The 22,151-nt window shown below is 37.9% G+C and overlaps 2 protein-coding genes across 6 annotated transcripts in view; one reads left to right on the forward strand and one right to left on the reverse strand.

The window, feature by feature from the left end:
• Window positions 1-11,139, forward strand: part of agtpbp1 (ATP/GTP binding carboxypeptidase 1) — a 47,036-nt gene extending 35,897 nt beyond the window's left edge. For all 5 annotated transcript variants that reach the window (XM_077223757.1, XM_077223756.1, XM_077223758.1 and 2 more), the window contains 2 exons: window positions 4,710-4,879; window positions 9,718-11,139. In XM_077223757.1, the coding sequence (XP_077079872.1) occupies window positions 4,710-4,879; window positions 9,718-9,892 (345 nt within the window). In that variant the 3' untranslated portion in view covers window positions 9,893-11,139. The remainder of the gene's footprint in view (window positions 1-4,709; window positions 4,880-9,717) is intronic.
• The window catches only part of naa35 (N-alpha-acetyltransferase 35, NatC auxiliary subunit), a 287,987-nt gene that overhangs the window by 52,160 nt on the left and 213,676 nt on the right, over window positions 1-22,151 (reverse strand). The window lies entirely within an intron of this gene.

A 22,151-nucleotide genomic window follows, 5' to 3' on the forward strand; every position in this document is an offset into this window, starting at 1 on the left:
GTCCCTAATACCAGAGAAGTGACGAGAAACAAGTTTGACCGCATCTACTCATTCTTTTGACTTTTCTACATTTTAGAATAACAGTTCAAGTCACCGAATCTATGAAATAACTAGGGTTGCAAAGGGGTGGAAAAGTTATTTTCATGGGAAGTTAAGCTGAGGCATTTTGGAAATATGTATATTAAAAAAATCCTCTGATTCCAGAGCGACCAGGGCCTGATTTATAAAACGTTGCCGTGTGCATGCGATTGAGGAATTACACAGGGTCGCATTTGAACTGAATTTGCATTCTGGTGGTTTAAACCAAGATTATGCCGCAAGATGTTTTGGGGTTTTTTTCAGCTACATTTAAAGGGATAGTTCACTTTAAAATAAATTCTGTCTTCATTTACTCACCGTGAAGTTGTTTCAAACCTGTATGAATTTCTTTCTTCTGGTGAACACGAAGGAAGATATTTTGAAAAATGTCAGTAACCAAACGGTTGATGGACCCCAGTGACTTCCATAGTTGGAAAAAAAAAATCTGTGGAAGTCGATGTGGTCCATCAGCTGTCTGGTTACCAACATGCTTCAAAATATTGTCTTTTGTGCCGAAGAAATAACTTCATACAGGTTTGAAACAACTTAAGGGTGAGTAAATGATGACAGAAAAGAGTAGTTCACTTCAAAATGAAAATTAAGTTTCCTGTTATAGGCTAACTTTCAATTTAGCTAATTATTCCCGTTAATTCCCATATATTCCTGTGGGAATAAATCCCTGGAATTTTGCAACCCTAGAAATAGCACAACTGCAATTATGTAGTTTGTCTAGATTCAGATTTGTTTACTCTGGTCTCTTAATCACTTCATAAGCTTTTTCAGTTCTAAATTGAAAGGACAATGCTATTTTGGTCAGTGTACTTTTGTGTCCATTAATTTGTCTATTTTTAAACCAGAAATTAAATATGGAAGATGTGGTTCTTCTTTAATAGTTAACACTGACAAATGGAATATTGTATTTTATTGAAAATTAGAGAAATAATATACAACTTTTTTTGTTTTTAATATACTTTATATACACTCTTAAAAATAAAGGTTCCAAAATGGTGTTTGTGTAGCAATGTCATAAATGAACCATTTTTTGATTTCCCAAAGACGCTTTCAGTGAAAGTTCTTTGAAGAACTATTTTTTTTTTCTTTGTGTGATGAATTTAGGTAATCTAAAGAACCTTTTTTCTACTATAAAGAAACTTTTGTGCAATGGAAAGGTTCCATAGATGTTAAATGTTCTTCATAGATGCTAATAAAGAACCTTTATTTTTAAGAGTGTACTGTACATGTTAAATTTAGGGTGTTTTGGTATCTAGCATGTTTTTTGTTTGTCGTCGCTGGGCGCTTGTCAGCATAGTGAGCACATTTCTCTTGGATATGCGGCAGTATCGGATGCCTTGGGAGCGGAAACATTGTTCGTTTTAAATTAAGTTACCTCTCTGGTTCATGAGACATGGCTATGATTCAAACATTTCTAATTTGGCCAAAGAGAACTAGTCAAAATACAATTTTATATATTAATTTGTGTATTTTTTGATAATTAATAAATGTGCGCACAGTCTTAAACAAAATTCTTAAAAGAACACAATATTTTATTCTGTGCGAAGCATGTACAGTTCTAAATTCTATTTTGGGATTCAACATAGCATTTAAAAATTACAACCGTTCTATTTTTACTTCTCTCAACCATGTTAAAAAAGGGAAAGGGGTGTAAAAGTACACTGAACAGGCCATGTTTACTTTAAAACTGCTCCTTTACCCCTTTTAAATATAATTAGTAGAAGCATAAGCATTTTGTAATGCCACATCTTAAGACATTGGTGTCCAAGAAACAAAATTTGTTACAGATTTGCTCAGATTTAAGGCTGTCATACGAGATCTAAACAGACGCTCTTAATATTCAAAGGTGATGACCACTGCTTGCTTGTTTTTATAACGTCTTGATGAAGAAATAATGTTAAAATGTCAATAAATATATGACAGGTTGTCATGATGAATGTGAACAGTAGATGGCGCTATAGACCACCTGTGAAAGATGCAGTAGTCTCAGGTCTCTGATAGTGACTGTCTTCTGTCTGTAGGACACATAATGGCGTCTCTGTGAGTTCAAGTAACATGGCTGAAGCTTCTTTCTGTCTAGCATGACCAACTGACAATTTACAGTAACTAGAAAAGATTTAGATAAACTACATCAGCAGCACTGTATTCTGTACTTAGTTTTCAGTTCACTATAAAAACGCATGCATACCTGTGTTGGAGCCGTCACCTAGCGGTTATATTCTCTAATGACCGGTAAACTGTGTGATTTTGGGCTGTCCGAGATGAAAGATGACCAGTGGCCGCGGCTCCAAACGGTCCTACGTCATTCAGAGTGAGAGAGGTTCAAAGATGGCCATTGTCACGGTCTTGTGACCAAAGATAGCCTGCGATAATATTCTGACAATGTCAGAAATTCAGCATGATCATCTCACCGTGTTTGCTGCTATGACTGACGTCTACTGACTAGCCAATAAAAATGCAACATGAAATGGCGTATTGGTCAACACGACTTGACACACCCCATTTGCAAAATGGACATGCCAGGTTGCCCTCTTTTCCCTAGCCATGACAGCATCCATATTCTCCTTTCGAAGAAACAACATTTAAAAAAAAAAAAGTAAGGTCACACTTTATTTTTTAAGGTGTCATTGTTACAGTGCAAGTACTGATTAATTGACTACATGTACTTACTATAGGGTTATGGCTGGATTAGGGTTAGTTGCATGTAATTATGCCCAATTTACTGTTATTACTATGGTAAGTAATAACATAGTAATAAGTATGTATATAACTAATATTATAGTATATATTATAGTAATAACTATACAATTCAATATTAAATAAACAGTTTATAAACAATATTTTTTTTTTAAATCCTAAAAAACAAAAACTCATTTTTGTATTTTTGGAATAATCTGATGCGTCTGTGGATCTAAAACAGTCCGTGCATTCATAGTCTGATATCTGATGCATATTGCAAACAAATTTGAAAATGACTTTCTCATTCTGGCGAAATCTAATTACACAACTTCCTCAAGTAAGGGCACACAGGTGGTTTTTATCAGTCTTCCTGGAAGCAAAGTATCGTATTTACAATGCACTGGGATGATACACTGAGCGGTTCAAGGAAAGAACTCATCATTGGATTGGAAGTTGTGATTAATGGCATCAAATCTTTAAAAGGGTTTTGTTGGGGAAAAACTGTGATATAAACTGTATGCAATTGCAAAAAAAGGCAGAATTGTGAAAATAAAGTTGCAATTATCTTTTATATTTCGTTATTCCATTGCAAAACAAAAACAGAATTCTGTGGGGGAAAATTGTGAATCTGAATTGTGGGATAAATAGTCACATTTACGTTTATTTTTCGGTGGCAAGCTTCTATAATAGCTTTGATAATTTAATCAACCGTTTTCATTTTAGTTTTGTTAAAAGAAAAAAAGTGAACAGTATATTATTATTATTATTTTATTCAATGAAAAGCTGCGTTTCTCGATGTGCTGTCTGGTGCACATTCATTTTTGTTTTGTTTTTTTGTTTTAAAGATATTTACTTTGCCTGACTTTCTGGGTGAAAAAAAATGAAGTTGGCTTCTGTGTTCAATACAAGTTAAGCTCAATCAACAGCAAATTCTAGCACAATGTTCAATATTTGTGCTGCCTTGCCTTTGTAAAAAATAAAAAAAGCTGTGGGTTTCAGTGAGGCACTTACAATAGAAGTGAATAGAGCCAATTCATAAATATTTAAATACTCTGTGTATTGGCTCAAGACATAAGCAATATGCTTGTTGACTTGATTTTACTGAGACAAAATCACTTGTAGACCTTTTATGAGTTAAGATATTTACAATTCTACAACTGTATTGCCATGGCAACAAAGCTCCTAAATCCTACAATGTCAATAAAATTGATATTGCAAATTTACAGCTCAAATAATGCACAAGATTTAACAGAATAAGTGCTTTTAAAATATCATAAGCTTCACATTTCTGCATACAAGTTCTCCAGAAATTGTCCCCCAATTCCATTGTAAGTCCCTGACAAATCTCAAATTGTTTATTTTTATTTTTTACTATTATTAAAGAAAACGAGGGACAAGTAAAAATTATTTTGTGTAAATGAACATTATGCCACAAATGCTAGATGCTGAGCTTAACTTAAGTTACATTGAAGGGTGGTCCTGACTGCTGAGTTTTATCTAGAGAGCCAAAAAAAGCGGATTGGTCTCACATGATCCTGCAGCCAATGAGATTGCTTGCTCTACATTTAAATATTCTGGTTCATTGTTTTCTGTAAGCTAGTCCTTGAGCCTGCTATCAGATTTACTCTGAACCCCTCCACCTCCCCCAGCTCCACCTGACTAGATATTCTACGGGATTTATGTATGTCTCTTTATGCAATTAATTGAATTAATTCCTTCCTTTAATTTTATATACATAATGTAATTCATCGTGTCTCACACACAGACAAAACACACTCCCTTTTTAGTAAAATCTGAAGAACCCAATGCTGTCTGTATCAGTACATGAAATCACAGACGTCTCCTGTTAATGAATGTGACCCAGATGTCATTTTGCAAACTAATCCTGTACAAACAGTGCTTGTTACATGGGATCTGTGTGTGTGTGTGTGTGTTTGCAGGGTCTCCAGATCGGGACAAATGAATTGGAGGAAATGGGCGCTCAGTTTTGTTTGGCTCTGCTCAGGCTAAGACGCTTCACGTCCCCACTGGAGCTCCACAACCACAACTCCCATCTACTGGACATGGAGAACGACTTGATAGACACACGCAGCATCCCCAACATCACCAGGTACACGCGCACACAAACACACACATACACACCAGTACAATGACCAAATCCAGCTCAGGGACGTCCTGTTATTGTGCTGCGCATGAACCGGCACAAACCGTAGAAGACGCAACAGATGCCATATCAAATTTCAATACAACATTAAGCAGCTCGTAGCCCACAATGTTCAGAACAATAATAGCCCTGATGTCCATGATGTCAGAAGCTTCTAGATTCTTGGGAACATACTTCGGCCCCTCCCTACTTGTGTATTTCTGTAATGGATAACACACACACACGATCTTGCAGTCCTCTTCTAATGGCCGGCACCACTTGAGGAGATGTCAGTCACATGGGGTTCAGCGCACTTGAGTGTAGAGAGAAGCACTCTGCTCATTATAGTCATCTAATCACCTGATCAAAACGCCCGCTAATCCACTTTGAGTCTGCCCCCCCTCCCCTCAGCCCGTCTCACTTGGATCCAGTTTCTTCCCCCTCACACCATTAAAACCATTAAAAACCCACTAAAACCAGCCAAACCACCAGACCACACATTAAACCATTTAACTGCTTAACAAGAGGGCCATAAAACCATCATCACTCTTAGTAAGGTTATTGTGTTAGGAGAGAGAGAGAGAGAAGGATGCTGAGAAATGCCTCCTGTGCCGCCACATGAGGTTTTCAACCACTACCCTACAGGAGTCGTTTGTTGGTTTTGTTGTATTGACCCGTCATTTATTATAGCTCTAACTTAGGGTTAGATATTTGAACAACCCCCAACCTAAAGTATTAAACTGTGGCTCGTAACTCATCCCGCATTGTTTTGCTACAAACATGAATGATGTCTCAAATTGTGTGGCTTAAGGAGAGGTGGGAGATCCCATAGACTTACACTGAAGGGGAGTCCCAAGCTATTTAGATAGAGCAAACTATCATAGAGACATGGGAATGGGATCTGGTTTCTTGGTCCACAATGCACCAACGATCATGGAAAATCTGGAAATATCTGATCATTTTTAATTTGGAATTTCTGAACTTATCTGTAAAATATTTTTGTTCAACCCGTTGAATTAAATCTGAAAGTCTGCACTTTAATTTTATCTTGATTTATTTTAATTCTCTTCTGGCGGTATACAGAGCCAAAATTATGAAAATTGTGTCAATGTCCAAATATATATAATGGTACAAGGAAGTCACGGATCGGTACGTACCTTGGTTTTGGGGTCCGGTTACAACAAATCCCCAATGCAATGTTTCTTTTCATTTATTTTGAACAGACAGTAGTGCAAATTACAGTTTGTTCCACCGTTCAGCATTTAGCCCCACCTGAGGTAGTTGGTACAGTACAGCCTCCGTTAGCGTATTAAGCTCTAAACCGTAAACAGAATGCACACTTGCATAGGTCTTTTTTTTTTCTTTATTTTGCACTCCTGTAATCTTTTTCTGCCTAGTTCAGGTGATTGGCACATCTGGATGATGTCGTTTGATTGACATGTTTTGCATAGTCTACGAAGTCTTTTTTTTTTGCTTGTGAGAGTTCATGAACATGCAGTGACAATGGGAGATGACGAAGTTCAATAGAGTGTTTGCACCTACGTCACGATTTGGTCAGTTACCTGGATGCGGGTTAGGGTTAGGCATGAATTGCACCGTTTATGTACTACTGAACACATTGTTACATTAATTTATGATGTCTGAACTACGGAAAAAAAACACATGGAAGCTGCAAAATCATATAGAGAAGGACCCAGTAAGTCCGGAATTTTGACGAACTAAAGTTAATATTTAGTAAAGATCTGAACGAACGAGCTTCTCTAGCCCTTACCACTATTCTTCCTTCTATTTCTGACGTAGGCTACGTTCAGATTGTCAGTCCAGAAAAAGCACATGAAATCCGTTTCAAGCTACATCCTTATGTGGTTTGAAATCCTATTCAAATCACATATCAGGAAATCCGCTTCTGAAGAACGCTCTGATCGGATTTAGCGTGGTATGGGACTTTCTCACGCCACGTAAAATGTAGACGTCAGACGTTGTTATAGGGAAAATGCTGAATGTCGATGCCGAAATAAGGCTGTGTTGTTGCAAAGTGCCGGACAAGCAGAAAATAATTATTTTTGATAAATATTTTGAAACCGGCGCAGATAAGAGCGCAGAAAAAAAGCTGTGCATACCAGCCTTCAGTTCTGCAGCTCGAGACGCAGGAGTCCAGCGCGGCGGCTACATATATCCATCTTGTAAAATTTAAATAAGACAACATCTCTAATGCAAATGCAAACCCCTTCATCAACGCAACGTCATTGCCATATTGCCAAAGAGCTGCATGAACACACAAATTGGATCTGAAGAGTTGCGATACAAAGTGTGGACATCATTTTAGATCAGATTCCAATCGAATACAAAGATAATCAGATTGTGACTGACAGTGTGAATGTAGCCATAGTTAACTGCTTTACGTCAACATTTTAGCCATAGTCAATGCTTAATTTACACATGTGGCTGATGCTGTGCCTCTCTCAACCTCAAACGCCTTCTTTCATCCGTTTTTTGCACTCTTCTCTTTAACTTTTGGCAGTCTATAGAACTCGAAATGTTTTTTCCCGGTGTGACCGATTATTACAGAAAAAAACACAACCATATTTCAGCAGCAATAATCAGCCAAATATGCAATTCTGTTCAGTTCAGTGGCATTGTTTACATTCAGTGCCTCCATAATGTCCGACCTCCGGATTGATGACATTTAGTGAAAACCCTCTATGTTACGCTTTATCAAGAAATCAAGGGAAGATGAGCGAGAAGGAGAAAAAGTGCCATACATCTGAGTTCACTTCACCTCAAGTGAAGCGGCTCCTGAAACTTCCAAATGATTTTCTCATAACAATAACTTCAAATACTCCGTCATTTATGTTCATACAGATGGGAGTAAAGGTCATTGCACAGGTGTCTGAAATTCACGTCCAAAATTTTCGCATGTTAAAAAATAAATACGACCTCACAAAACTTTCGTTTATAATAAAAAAATCAGATTGGGTTAAATGTTCTGCTTTTTTGCATTTTGAGAGGTGTTTTGTCAATTCAGAGCCACCGTACAAGCGAACGCCAAAATCCAGAACTGTTCGGGATCAATTGGTTCATGGAAATTGGTGGTCTTCTTTTTAATATGTGGCTCCAGTATTGCTAGCAAAGAATCAAACTGAGCCACCGACATCCATGAAGTAAACTTTGAATCGCTTGGGATAATCCCGCAGTGGAACTCTCCTTCCTCTCTCTCTACGCAATGTCAGGATTGGGAGATAGATATTATACAATATTTCCTCTTTCTTTTTCTCTTTTTAAGAGAGAGGACAACAAAATCATTCTCACTGCTTAATGACTCCATTTTGTATTGTTTTAAAAAAAAAATTAAAGCGAATTATTTATACGCATCTGACTCCGTGTGTGCAAGGTTTCTGTGCGTGAAGAATTATTAGGATGACGAATACGAACGGATATGAAAATTTCGGACTTAGTGTGCAAGGACCTTAAGACCATGCGAAACTGTAAAGGGTCTGTTTTTGTGTGTACACTCACAATAGAAACTAAACATTGCGCTTTTGTAAAATAAAGAAAACAAACAGGATACCGCTTTCTGCCGTCCTGGTTTCCTTTCCGTGTAGTTTGTGGAGCATGTCACAATAATCAATGTCTGTAGACTACTAGCAAGCTCTTGCGTGCCATCTCTTGTTTTAAGTTGGAGCGTAGATCGTCTCTTCTGCTCTTTTTTCTGTTGTGGCGGTTAGCAAACAGTGTTGCATTACCATGCGCGCCCCCTTCTGGACTGGAGTGTGGATCGCCTGTATTCTTCATCTGACTGCATGCACCGAAACATGACGTCCGTACCGTGACGAATACATGTACCGTTACATCCCTAGTATATTTAAATACAATATTTATATTGTATTTGTTTTTCTAGTTTTGCTCAACATCACTACCTTCATTTTCTAGAACTACTTCTTTGTGAATAATTAATTTTGAAAATCCTTGTCCAGTAATCATTAACACCTAAAAAAGTCGTGGCAGATCATTAGTCAAAAGGTGCGAGAACCCAGAACATACATAGTGGAATTAACAGCAACACCCTAATGTCGAGGCATTGAGTTTTACCCAAGAGGCAACATTCTAATCTGAAAAATGAAGCCTACCCGGAAAGGCGAAAAATTGCAATACATCGAAAATCCGCTAGGGGCAGGTCCCAAAAGGGAGCAAATGTCCATAGACCCCCCATGTTAAAATGTCCATTTTCACAGCATAAATTCATGTTTTTACAGGTTGGTCCCATGGACTTTTATTGTATTTCGATAGGTTCCGAGTGCCTGACAACTGTGAGGGGGGTGAATTTTTTTCTAACTCGTTAGTTTAGATCGTATTTAGATATAAAATGTATGACAAATAAGGACGTGGTTATCTTTGATTGACAGCGTGATTGACAGCTGATAACGGGCTGCGCCGAGTGGAATTCCTGAAATTTGACGTCTCGGCCATGATCTGACATACCACCTCTGTATCCTTTCTGAAAAGATTTTCCAAGGTGGCGCCGCCCACACCCCCCATAAACGGCCTCAAAACCGTTCTTCAGAAAGTCTATGAGTGACGTCACAGACGCTTTGTCCATATTTTTTTACAGTCTATGGTTTTACCGCCCAAACAGCACTTACAGAAGAGATCAAAATCTCAGGTATTAACGCGGTGTTAATAGAAATAAGGGAAGCTTTATGCGACTTATGGGAATGAACTGTTCAGTTGTATCCGTTTCTGTCAGAAGATATAATCTCACTCATCTCTGACTTAATAAATGACAGCCATGTGTCTGTTTTCTGCAGTAACACCACATATGTGTTGGATGAGGATGAGCCAGCGTTCCTGGAGGAAGTGGACTACAGTGCGGAAAGCAATGACGAGAATGACCCCGATCCTGAAGCCTATCTCCAAGATAACCACGCTCTCCCGGACCCCAGTTCTGACTCTGAGTTCAGCCACCAAGACTCTCTTAACTGAAATCATACCAGGCTCACTTTAGTCTAAGGCTTTAGCTGGACTCACCTGTCGTTTGCCTGTATTGTCACCTGTGATCGCCTACTTCTTCATAGAACTTGTTCACAAAACTTACTTAAATAAGTATAAGCAAACCACTTTTCTGACAGCAAACATGACATAATAATGGAAAAGGACCTTTTGAGACCATGACGAATATAGATGCTTTTCAAGCTATAGCACTCTAAGTAATATTACATAGAAATCATCCTCTTGTCATTCCAAACATGTTTGACTTTCATTCTTCTGTGGAACACAAAAGGAGATGTTGTGAAGAATGTTGACACTGCTCTTTTCCATACAATGATGGCATACTGTAACCAGGTGCTGTCGAGGTTTAAAAAAACACTATAAAAGCAGATTTGTGTCCTCTAGTCCAGATCTTCTGAAATGTATCTTGTTACATAGTATGTTCCACAGAAAAGAAACAAGTCATACAGATTTGCAATGACATGAAGTTGAGTAGATGACAGAAACCTTAAATAAAACAATCTAAGAAGTGTAAATGTAATAGGTCCCTATAATAAGACATTGAATTAAATTAGTTATACTCAAAAAAAAAGTATGTGTTATGTGCTAAACAGAAAACCGAAAAGGTCATGACCATGTTTCCTTAAACACCATCTTTACATCTCTTTAAGAACATATGGTACAGCTATAATCCTGATACTGAATGATGAACCACAATGTCACCGAACGTCACCATGAGGATAAAATCAACACCTCACAGTACAATGCATTGCAATCTAATGAATGTAACATCACTCCTATTCTCACGAGAACGCTCACCTCTGTGCTTCCTGTGGCGTCCTGATAGGACCATGACGTCGCAGTGCTAGATCAGTATTGTATTCGTTGGAGTGTGTGTTCACGGTACATTTTGTGGCTGTATCTGCTTTAAGTGAGAGAGCTTCTGTATTTTAATTTAGATGTTAATATTTCTTTGTTGCATTTGTATAATTAGTGCATGATTTTTTTTAAAGTCTTTGCATTTTTAATTTATTTTATTATTTTTATTTGCTTGTTGGGAGAAAAGAAGAGTGAAACTTGATTTCGACAGTGTGTTAGTGTGCTTGTTTGTATTTGTGTTTGTTTGATGTCAGCAGTTGGCCAAAGTATGTATGTATGGGGTAGAGAAAATAGTTTGGTTGTTTGAATGTTTGTCAATCTTTGATTGAAATTATGGGTAATAAACAACTAAGTTAAGCTGATCCGTCGCATTTGGATTTTGCACTTAACTGGTATTTAAATGACTAAATGTTTGCCTCCCAAAAAAAACAAACATTTAAAATAAAGTTTGGGGTCAGAAATATTTTTGTTTTAATTAATACTTATATTCGGCAAGGACACATTAAATTGATTGAACGTGACAGTAAAGGCATTTGTTACAAAAGATTTCTATTTCAAATAAATACTCTTCTTTTGAGTTTTTAGCCATTAAAAAAACAAAAGTATAAAGCAGCATAGCCGTTTTCAACATTGATGTTAATAAGGAATGTTTCTTGTGCAGCAAATCGGCATGTTAAAATTATTTCTGAAGGATCATGTGACACTGAAAACTGGTGTAATGAGTTATTTTAATTTGTCATAATATTCCTGTTTGTATTGTATATTTGATATGCAGCCTTAAACATAAGAAACCACCCCAAACTGAACCGTATTGTGAGTACTAAGAAATTGCTCACTAATTTTATTAAGGATTCACCGACAGGATGTTTAATTTTATGTATCTTTTTTTTTTTTGGCTGACACCGATTTTAACAAACTATTGTTATTAAAATAGATTACTGTTTTGATCACGTTTTAAATTATAAAAATGTAAAAATGCATGCATTAAGGTATACTAGTTTATTGCTGCATCCTCAAGTCATCTTCATTGAACATGGACTGGATCCATTGAACGTTCAACAGACCAACATAAATACAACAGAACAAAGATGATTATGAAATAAACTGTGCTTTTCAGGTAGGTCTAAGGGTAGTTTTCAGGAATATAAAGTAATCAAATGTAAGATAACACTTACATAGGCCTATATTAATCCTTATGATACAAAAGTTATTTAGTTGTTTTTTTTGTTGTTTGGTTAAGAAAAGAGACTGCAGCGCAGCAAGAATATTCGGCTGCTGTCACTTTAAGAGTTGCATGGATCTAGTACTGATACACACCTGTGTTTTATTTCTCAACTATTTACATTCAGTTAAGCCATAACCGACTGTGTTTACTAGGATCCCCGCCGAAATGGCCTTTTGATATAATTCTGTGTGATTTTGTCCGTTCAAAATTGAAAGAGAACTCAGTTCAGTATTTGCGTGCTGCCTGAGACGGGGGTTTCTTGACGCGTGCTTTGAGTGACCGCACACACAAAACATCTTACACAGGGAGTATCAAATTGAATATTTAAACTGGTAAGGCTTAAAAACACATGGATGAATTTGAATGGCGATGCAGAACTGTCCCGATCGGGTCAGTCACTGTTCCGTCAATTGTCCTGAGCGTTGTTCACGCTGGTACCAGGCAGTCAATATTGTCGATTGTTCATTTTGTTTTGGCAAGTATTTCATTATTTTACCCCGAGAAAATATTGGATTATGTAACAGATATTATATTACTGGCGGGCTCTGACGCGAAGCGACCTGGTTGGTTCGCGCATCTTAACCGACTCGCCATAGGTTCGTGCAGTTGCCGCAGCGCAGCCAATGAGTGGCTGGACGCTCAGCTGTGTGTCTGCTGTGCAGCTGCACTGCATTTTAAAAATGTGGCTTCAATATTCTCGAGAATAGGAGTTTTCCAATAGCGCAAGCAAACTTGCGCATTACTCGTTCCCTATACTCTCAGGGAACCGAGATGTTATTATAGTAACTATATGTAACAATGACACTGTAAAATAAAGTATTACCAAATATTTTTTATTGATTTAATCACTTGTTATTTTAATTTAAAAAATATATATATATTTTTGTCTGAAAATGTTCTACTAGACCCCTTAGCCCCAGGTTGAAAACCCCGGCCAGAGGATTGATGTGACAAACTTGCTTAATACATTTTAATAAAGTTTAATTTTTTTTAAAAAGCGTAAAAAATGTGTTAAGTATTTTATAAAAGCAAACAGGAACTTGAGGTCAAGTTGTATTGTACATATAGTCACGGGTGTAATCAGAATGTAACAGGACCTCTCCTACCTAACTGTCACAGAATGGTGTATCAGTGACGCACACGATGAAGGATCATTCCAGGAAATACTCTTTTATTCCAAACACTCAAGGAACAAGCAGAGAAACTCAGAAAACAACCATCCAACATAGAAGAGATAGGGCAAAGACCGGAACCACCTTTTGTAAAAGGTGTAAAGGTGGAACACCACATAATCACACAGGGGAAGTTCATCTGTGCAGAAAAGAGGCCTACTGCTAAAATGTTGACTGTGTGTGACAGCTTTACAGCTCAAATAACAAATATCAAAAAACACGTTTTGTATGGAAGTATTCATGTAAGCGCTTTGACAAAATGACAAGCTTCACATTTATGTTTTTAAATTCTCCTAAATGCCTTGGCCATAGGCTTCTTTTGTACATTATTGCAAATGCTATATTTTTGCTTGTTTTTACAAACTGAGGCATAACGACATGCCACAAATGCTGCCCATAAAGCTTATCTTGTTTTGAACCCGGAACACTGTGGACAAGTGGATGGTCAGACAGGAAAGAGTCAAATGAGTGAATGAGTAAGTGGGAGCAGAGACGCATGTCTTAAGCAGCGGAAGAATGCTAATCCACAGTCGGCATTCCAAACGAAAGCTCCCGTCTTTTCAGCTCCATCACTTCCTCTTTATTTTCAGCATCCCTTCATTTTCCACAGTGCAGAAACAAAAGACTCAATCCCAGCTGGCCCTCGTCGACAGCTGTATTCACATCAGACCCCTAATTAACCACACCAATACATTTGGCATGCATATGTCAACACAATCTGATGCTCTCCTGACTATTCATTTAAAAACCATTCATTGGCTTTCATGTAACTCATTCATTGTGCAGATCTTTATCAATGTTTTTCATGAGACTGAGGTTGTAAAAGCCCTTTTATCTCTCTCTCTCTCTTTCTTGCTTGCATATTGTTGTGTATGTGTGTGCCATCTATGCCAAAAGATATACCTTTTTTAGAGAACAATCACACACATTGCTATCATTTTCAAAGCAGAGTTTGTATGACTTAGGTTGTTGCTCCACTACATAAATAAAACCAGAGCGATAGGCTACCATGCTGATGCATTCATTCTTTGGACAAATGAATACAGCATTAAGGCAATATAACCATGTTTTTCACCATTAGTCAAGTCTTTTCCTAGTCTAGTGTAACACTCAAAAAAGGAATGCTGCAAAGATTGTCTATGCTATCACTTAAGTATTTAGACTGTCACAACCCAACTGAATTCTCAGAGAGTAGGGGCAAGGTATCTTCATAATCAAACACACCTGATTTTACTCATCGGCTCATTAGTAGAGACTCTGAGATCTGAAATGAATGGGTCAAATAAAGGAGACATCTAAAATGTGCACTGTTGGTATGTCTCCAGGAACAGTGTTGGGAAACACTGGGGCATTTTTCTCACTTTAGGTGTGAGAGGTTGTGGGATATAAATCCCGCACGAGCCCCCAATTTATTTGTGAATTCCAATTGGAAGTGAGAATTCCCATGCCCTTCTCACTCTAAAGTACAGGGCCATTGAAGTAGGAACTCTGGAGGGAGTGAGACGATTTGTCAAAAAATGTGGAGGCTTCCTAAAGCTCATTCAAGCGCAAGTCCGATGATAAATCATTGACAGACTAGTTATTCAACCCGAACCTCCATCGCAAGGATGACTCGAGCAGGAAGTTTCTCAGTGATACATTACACAGTTTGTTGTGCATTATGAGATGCTGCACCTGTTAATGCTCCTCTACATCAGCATTAACAAGTGTATGTCCATCTACAAACCGATGTGTATATTCCTAATTTATTGCAGTGCACATGTGGGAACTCTATCATTAACTGTATCAGTACCAGTGCATATGTTACCCGAGCACTAACGTGAATGACTGATGTACCATCAAAGTTTGTAAAACAAATCTTGCTCCATCCTTTATCACTTTACTCAAAGTAGTAATTACAACAGAAAATCTGCATTAATGGACACAGTTTTAGGTAATAGTGGCCCACAGCTGATTAGCAGAAGTATTTCAGTAAGACAGTAATAACGTGGGTTAGCCGGTTAGGCGGAGAGCTGCACACTTTAAAACACAAAACTACATATTTTGAACACCTGGTAGAAAATATATACATCAATAATTATTCATACTTATAGTTTGTGATTCTGAGGAGCAAGTTGGCCCAAATAAAGTGGGTACTACTGTCCCATCTTTATTGGATAAGCGTTTTTTTAAATCCTGTTTCGACCTCACAGAGATTTAAGAAGCTATCATCGAAAGGTTAAACTGCTGTTGTATCGCTGTGGTCATTCTAACAACTGACCCTTCACACCCTCATGCTTTGGAAGTGTTTACAAAGAGAAATTCCTTTTGCAGTGCAAAAAACAGCGTCTTCTTGACATGTACACAACACAAACCAGATACAGTGTTTGAGGGCGGGTCAATGTAGACATTGTTCGTGTGCAGCAAATGAAGACCATTATGCAAATTTGTTACATTGTTATGTATGTAAATTACGGAAGTAAGACTGGAATTATTGACAACTTGTTTCAGCAGTTCCGAATCAATTCTCTCTTTTTCTGGAAAACAATAACTCATTTTATCATGCACTTTGATCTTTAAAATTTTGCAGACCTTTTACATTCACAAACTATATAACACACTGCATGAAAGGTAATATCTGAAAAAGCATAATTGGGGCACTATAACCCTGGGGACCCACTGACCTGCAGAGTTTAACTACAACCCTCATCAAATACACCTGAACCAGCTGATCAAGCTCTTCGGGATCACTTGGAAATCACATTGGTTTGAAATCCAGTTGTGCTGAAGCAGTTTGGATATAGACTTTGCTGGACAGTTAAAAACCTCTACCCTTGACCAGTGGTTGCCCAATTCGTTCTGGTCCACACTCTGCATATTTTGTAAGTCTCCCTTATCTAACATACCTGATTTAGTTCATCTGCTTACTAGGAGAGAGCTTCATGAAATGCTACTGTCCCTACACAGTGTTCACTGATCCCGATTCCCTGAGCATGGCATAATATACATAAATAAAGCTAATTTGGTTATAATAGGTGCAAAATACTGGGTGCAAAATACTGCCTGATTTGGTTTTGTTTTTTTTTTTTGTTTTTTTTTAAAAATCTCAGATTTCTGTGTGCATATAGCACATGAGGTTATGGGTTCAAAATCCAGGACATCCCCAATTTACTGTTGTACAGAGGCCCCAAAATGTCATTTCACACTCAAGCCACACATATCTCTTTGGATAACAAAATATCAAAACATGTGGCATATGCAAAGTATGTTAGACCTTTTCTTTGAACAAACTATTTAGAGCCACTACATTTTTTTTATAATGGGATACAGTGTATTCATAGTTCATAAACACACACATAGATACATACATAGATAGAGCTGCTCTCACACACAAAACCTGCCGCACCAATAATCCGCAAACTCATACACACATAAATGCAAGATGTCCTCTATGGATGAGTGAATTATTTAGTTGTATATGAAAGAACGTTATTGACTGATTATCTGTGTTCTGAATTATTAATTTGTGAAGATGCTGGTCGGGGGTGGGGTGGGGGTGTAGTTCATACATGATGTGTGTGTGTGTGTGTGTGTGTGTGTGTGTGTGTGTGTGTGTGTGTGTGTGTGTGTGTGTGTGTGTGTGTGCGTGCATGCGTGCGTGCGTGCGTGCGTGCGTGCGTGTGTGCGTCTTTTAAAAATAAGACATTCAGTGGGAAATATATAGAGTTAAAGACGGGAAGATGGGTAGAGGTCAACCACAGGAAGTGAAACCTGGTACCAACCAGACCTACAGAAAAACCGTGACATTGCATCCTTTACATTTAGACCAATATTGAACATGGACATCAGATACAGGACGGGATGTGCGATCTCAGGCTATAAGATCCCATTATTTATTATGTACTGTTGGTTTTCATCAGAAAAAAAAAGTTGTAGACAGACAGGCTTTTAGTTAATCAGATGTAAGGTAGAAATAATCTCTGTAAAAGCTAGTATTTCAATACACACATGTACAAACAACACAAGGTCAAAATAAAATCACAGTAGCATTATCAAACTAGATAACATTTTATTTCGAAGATATGCCTTGGGTCCTTAATTCAATGTCTATTGAGCACTATTTTTATTGTCAGCTATGCAAAATAGTAAAGCACACTTCTTAATTAGCAGCAGGATTTGAGGTATCATTCATGTACGTGGCATATATGGGGCAGGAACTGGAAGAGGTTTCATTTCAGCAATAGTCTTAGTAAACATCACTAATTAGCTGATGCCAGCTAATTCAAGGAGTGCTAATGATGAAACTGCTCAGCATCACACATGAATGCCAGGATAACATCTTGTCCCTGATTATGAACTCAGTTTGAATCAAGTCAACAGGAACTATATGCTTCAACAGATTTGTCAAACGACTCTACGTCAGGTGTGTCCTGGATGACTACTATCCTGCTGAATTTAGCTCAAATCCTAATTAAACACACCTAAACCAACTAATCAATGTCGTCAGGATTACTGGGACTGCGTTTAAGTTAAATTATTTTCGCTAACTTCCCTCCATCTCGTTCACAAGGATGTACATCATTATTTATGTTGCACGAGTGCCCACTACTGCCGAAACCCTTGCAATGTGTTTAAATGGAGCGTCCTAAACCCTTCATCACTTAAAATCTGCAGTGGAGCTGATTAATTACTTACAGTTTTTTTCCTTATGAATTTGTTTTACGCACCTTTCTGCGCCATCCTATTTGCATGCTTGGGCTGTTGGAAAAAATATTAAAAATAACAAACGAAAATTCAATACAATAAACTATAACAATCAGCTTAAGTTAGCTACCATTATTATGCGGTTAATTGTAAAAATAACTCCAATATCATGCACTAGAGCTGTGTGGGGTGTGAAGCTGCTGTGATGTCACACTCATGTTGCATTGTGGTCTGTAGATCTGCCTGAAGTGTACATATCGAGTAGACTCTCTCCCTCGGTTAAAATCGGGTCAAGAGTCTGTCCAAATAAAGTTCCCTCATCCACTTGATGAAGTTGAACGCACTTCAAAACAGCAGCGGGGTTTCCCCCAAGGGGAAGTGCTTAGGAAAGTTTGCAAGTGTATGTCTAAAAGTGGAGTTAAATGCAGCCTGAAAACTTCCAGGCAAGTGTGTTCAGGCAGGATGGAGCTAAACTCTGCAGGACATTTGCCCTCCAGGAACAGGACTGGACACCTCTGCTCTATGTTGGCCATCAGTACAGGGTATTGTCAGGACAAAATAAGCACTTGTGTTCCGTACACGGGAGCTTCTGTTTAGTTCAGGGGTCCAGTTTGCAGTTTGGATGTAGACTTTGCAGGACTCAGCTGGAAGATGGCCCTCCAGGAGCAGGATTGGACACCCCTGGCCTACTTGAATGTTTAAATGGCCTTGTTTCCGTTCCAGTATTAAGATCAGTGATCTGATCACAAGCATTGAGCCAAGGCGTATTGCCGTTTTTACCTGGTATTCATATGCTTCTTCAATGCATCTTTTGTTACCACTTGTGTTGTGATAGGAGTTTGTCATACCCTGCATCAATGGATGATCTAAACTCTAGTCCTGGGGACCTACCACTCTTCACATGTTGTAAACAGGGCCAATGAAATGTCAAATCACCAATAAATTCTGACACGGCATCATTATGTATTTTTTTATTCAGCTTCATTTGGGCTAAAAGTGTGGAGGAGAACAAAACATTCTGGGCTGCATTTCTCAAAAGCATCGTAAGCCTAAGTTGATCATTGGTGGCAATTGTTCTACGATCAACTTAAGCCCTATTCGCACGGGATTAGTACTATCTGTGGACCTCGTGTGATTTAGAAATTACACCCCCACATCTGAATTTCATGTGGTGCATTCGCATGGGATAACCGAAGCCTGTGATTTTACTCAAATTTACTGACTTAACTCCCGGATATGACGTCAATAGGCTATTGCTTAGAAATGTCATTTCGTTATAGGTCTAGCTGATATATTATGACATAAACAGAATAAAGTTCCTTACCGCACGCTGCTATACATGTCATTCATCTCCATCTAATCATTCTTTTTGTTTTTGCTCTTCTGATGATTTTCAGCTTTCACTTTCTGCAAATTGTGTAGTTGTGTATAGCCATATGACCCAGCACCCAAAATACTAACACTCCAACACAGCCTCCATTCTTCGCGAAAGATGGATAAATAGGCGCACATGAAACAAAAACCTTGAAAAAATGATATACGATCCGGCCAAATCACAGAGATGCCGATTCGCACGGGACTAATACTATCACAGGACCTCGGTGTTCAGTGAAATATAGTAGGTAATTTGCGGGGGAATTCTTACTTTACAAATTACAGATATGGCCGATTCGCACGGGATTAAGATCTCAGACAAACTCCGCAATTATTACAAATGACTAGAGGTCACCAGGTAATACTTATCCCGTGCGAATAGGGCTTTAGTCTTACGATGCAGCCCTGACCAATCATCTATTAAATTAATTTATAAAGTCACTGTCACAAACTGTCATGATTCCCTCTTGTCTGTGTTCCTAGACTTTTATTTTGAAATGATTTTGTCTGGCTGCGCCTATGTTCTCTTCCTGTGTTTAGTTCCTCTCTGCCTGTCTTTCAGTAGTTTGTTAGTTTTTTTTTTTGTTAGTTAACATGGTTACTAATCAACTTCACCTGTCCCTCATTATAGCCTCTTGTTACCCAGTGTATTTATACCCTTGTGTTTCAGTCAGTGTTTGTCGGTTGTTGGCTTTACTCCTTCTCCCCAGTTGGATTATTATCTCGTCTTCAGGTTTGGATTAGCTTTGTATTGTGTGACTATTAAATAAAAACTGCTTGCATAAAATTCTCACCTCTCTTTGTCCCTACTACACGCGTGACACAAACTTTCTTGGTTACAGATATTCTGCAGTTTAACACAAACCACCAGCTTTATGGAGAGAAATTAGCCTACTCTATAATTGTACAAATTATGAACAATTTAAAAATCTTTCATAAAAAAATCTAAGTTCAAATTAATGTACACCTAACGCTTATCTTAAATTGTAAATCAACAACTACTGTACACCCCTGGCTAATAATTTAGCTCAAGGTGGTCTATAATATCTTTAGAGAGCTTCTGTTAGCATTCAATTTCACCATCAATGGTGGTTGCTATGGTATTTAGCCCAACATCCTTCAATATGTACTTCACACCGTCAGTTTTGTTTTTTTATTTTAGAATATTTTGTTTTGGATAATGTCTACTGGCACAACATTCATTAGCATTAGCATGTTATCTTCATTGTCCCATTCATCTGTGCAGTTTATGTTGATTCATTAACTCTGCATATATGTAAGCATAACCTTCTCTAACAAGAAAAAACTACCATGATACTACCATAGTTTTTGGACATGATACAATGGTATTATTTAAAGCAACTACATTATGAAAATTCGTGAACAAAATGGTGAATAATTTACTCACCGTCATAATATTTAAAAACTGCATTTCTTCTGTGACAGAATTTTGTGGTAAAATATCCCTTCATGGATTTATACGCCAATTTTATACGCAAAAACAAACTTAAATCCACAGTATACAAGGTAAAAATGACACCAAGCACATGCTCTGTAGGTTTTGATAGTTAAAAACAGCATTATACCACAACACAGATTTACTTGTAAAACACATTGACCAAGAGCACCCAAAGCCTGCTGTCAGCGACTGTTTTCCCTCCACACACTGACACTAAACATCTGATAATGTGGTTAATCTGATGAATAGCACATGCTAATATCCCAAATGATCTCCCATGCTTTCCCAGAAAAAAAATGCCCTGACATTGGGATGTATCTGTGTTTAACGAACCACAAACCCTCACAGTTGTCCACTTAATGTATTGGAGTGGCATTTAAGAGTTAATATCTCTGAGGAAGTATGGTGGGAAAAATCAATTTAGGATGAAGAGGAGGGGCCCTGTCATAAAAAACATCTCTCTTACAATTTTGATGAAACCACGAATCCACGAACGTTTAAGCCGAAAAGAGCACACAAATATTCACTGATATCGATATATGAATAACAGATCGGATATTCCCGTCAATGAGAGTCGTACGTCATTAAAAAAGTGACGGTGGAGATTGACGTCAACTCAAGTGGACACCAACCGTGATCACAAGACTCTTGTCAATGGAGGATGAAGGCTCAACCCAATGATTTGCTGACCTTTAAAGATGGTGCAGAAAGCAAAAGCTTGTATTATCATTTCATTTGCGTTCATTGCAACTCTTGCTGTTTTTACTTCCTTTTTCCTGGTCACTACGTCTACCTTGGGTTGTTTCACCAAGTGCATAGTGTAAATGCAGATGTCGGATATGGGTCACTTTTAAAAGAAGATGTAAGCTGGTCATCAAAAAAAAAAACAAATATGAATATAGTCAACAAATTGGAATCGGTCATCAAGACCTGCACTGTAAATGCGGTGTAAAAGTACAGCACACCTCTCCTCAACAAGCCACACTTTTTGAGGTCTCATTCTGTAGCACAAGCATTGCAGCGTGGTTGACATGCTGTAGTTAATTATAAGTACTGTAATAATTATAAGTATAAAATGTATGTATATAAAACTGCAAGATTGGGTTTGAAATGATGACATTAGAGTGGATCTTTGTTTGTTCAGAGCTGCAGTTGTTTGCACACTCACTCGGTCCTTCGAGAATTCTGCTGCATGCTGTGAAAAATCCCGATTGCACTGACCATCATGGATGTGTTTTTAAAAGCATTTAGCCCTCTGGCAATTAGTTAGGTCTTAATGTACAATGTCAAAACAAGCCATCGATCCACTGATTGATCAGTCTTCCTTTTCTTTTTCCCCTCTGCCCATGACTGAAATGGGAATTGGAACAAACTCTTGTTTTATTCTACTCTCGAAGCTTCAGATCTACTATAGCAACGCTAATGCTACATAAACTTTATGGATTGTGTCATGTCATCATA

This window comes from Siphateles boraxobius, unplaced genomic scaffold, assembly GCF_051911475.1.
Source record: "Siphateles boraxobius isolate OS27281-9 unplaced genomic scaffold, OSU_SipBor_1 9, whole genome shotgun sequence".
Taxonomy (NCBI): domain Eukaryota; kingdom Metazoa; phylum Chordata; class Actinopteri; order Cypriniformes; family Leuciscidae; genus Siphateles; species Siphateles boraxobius.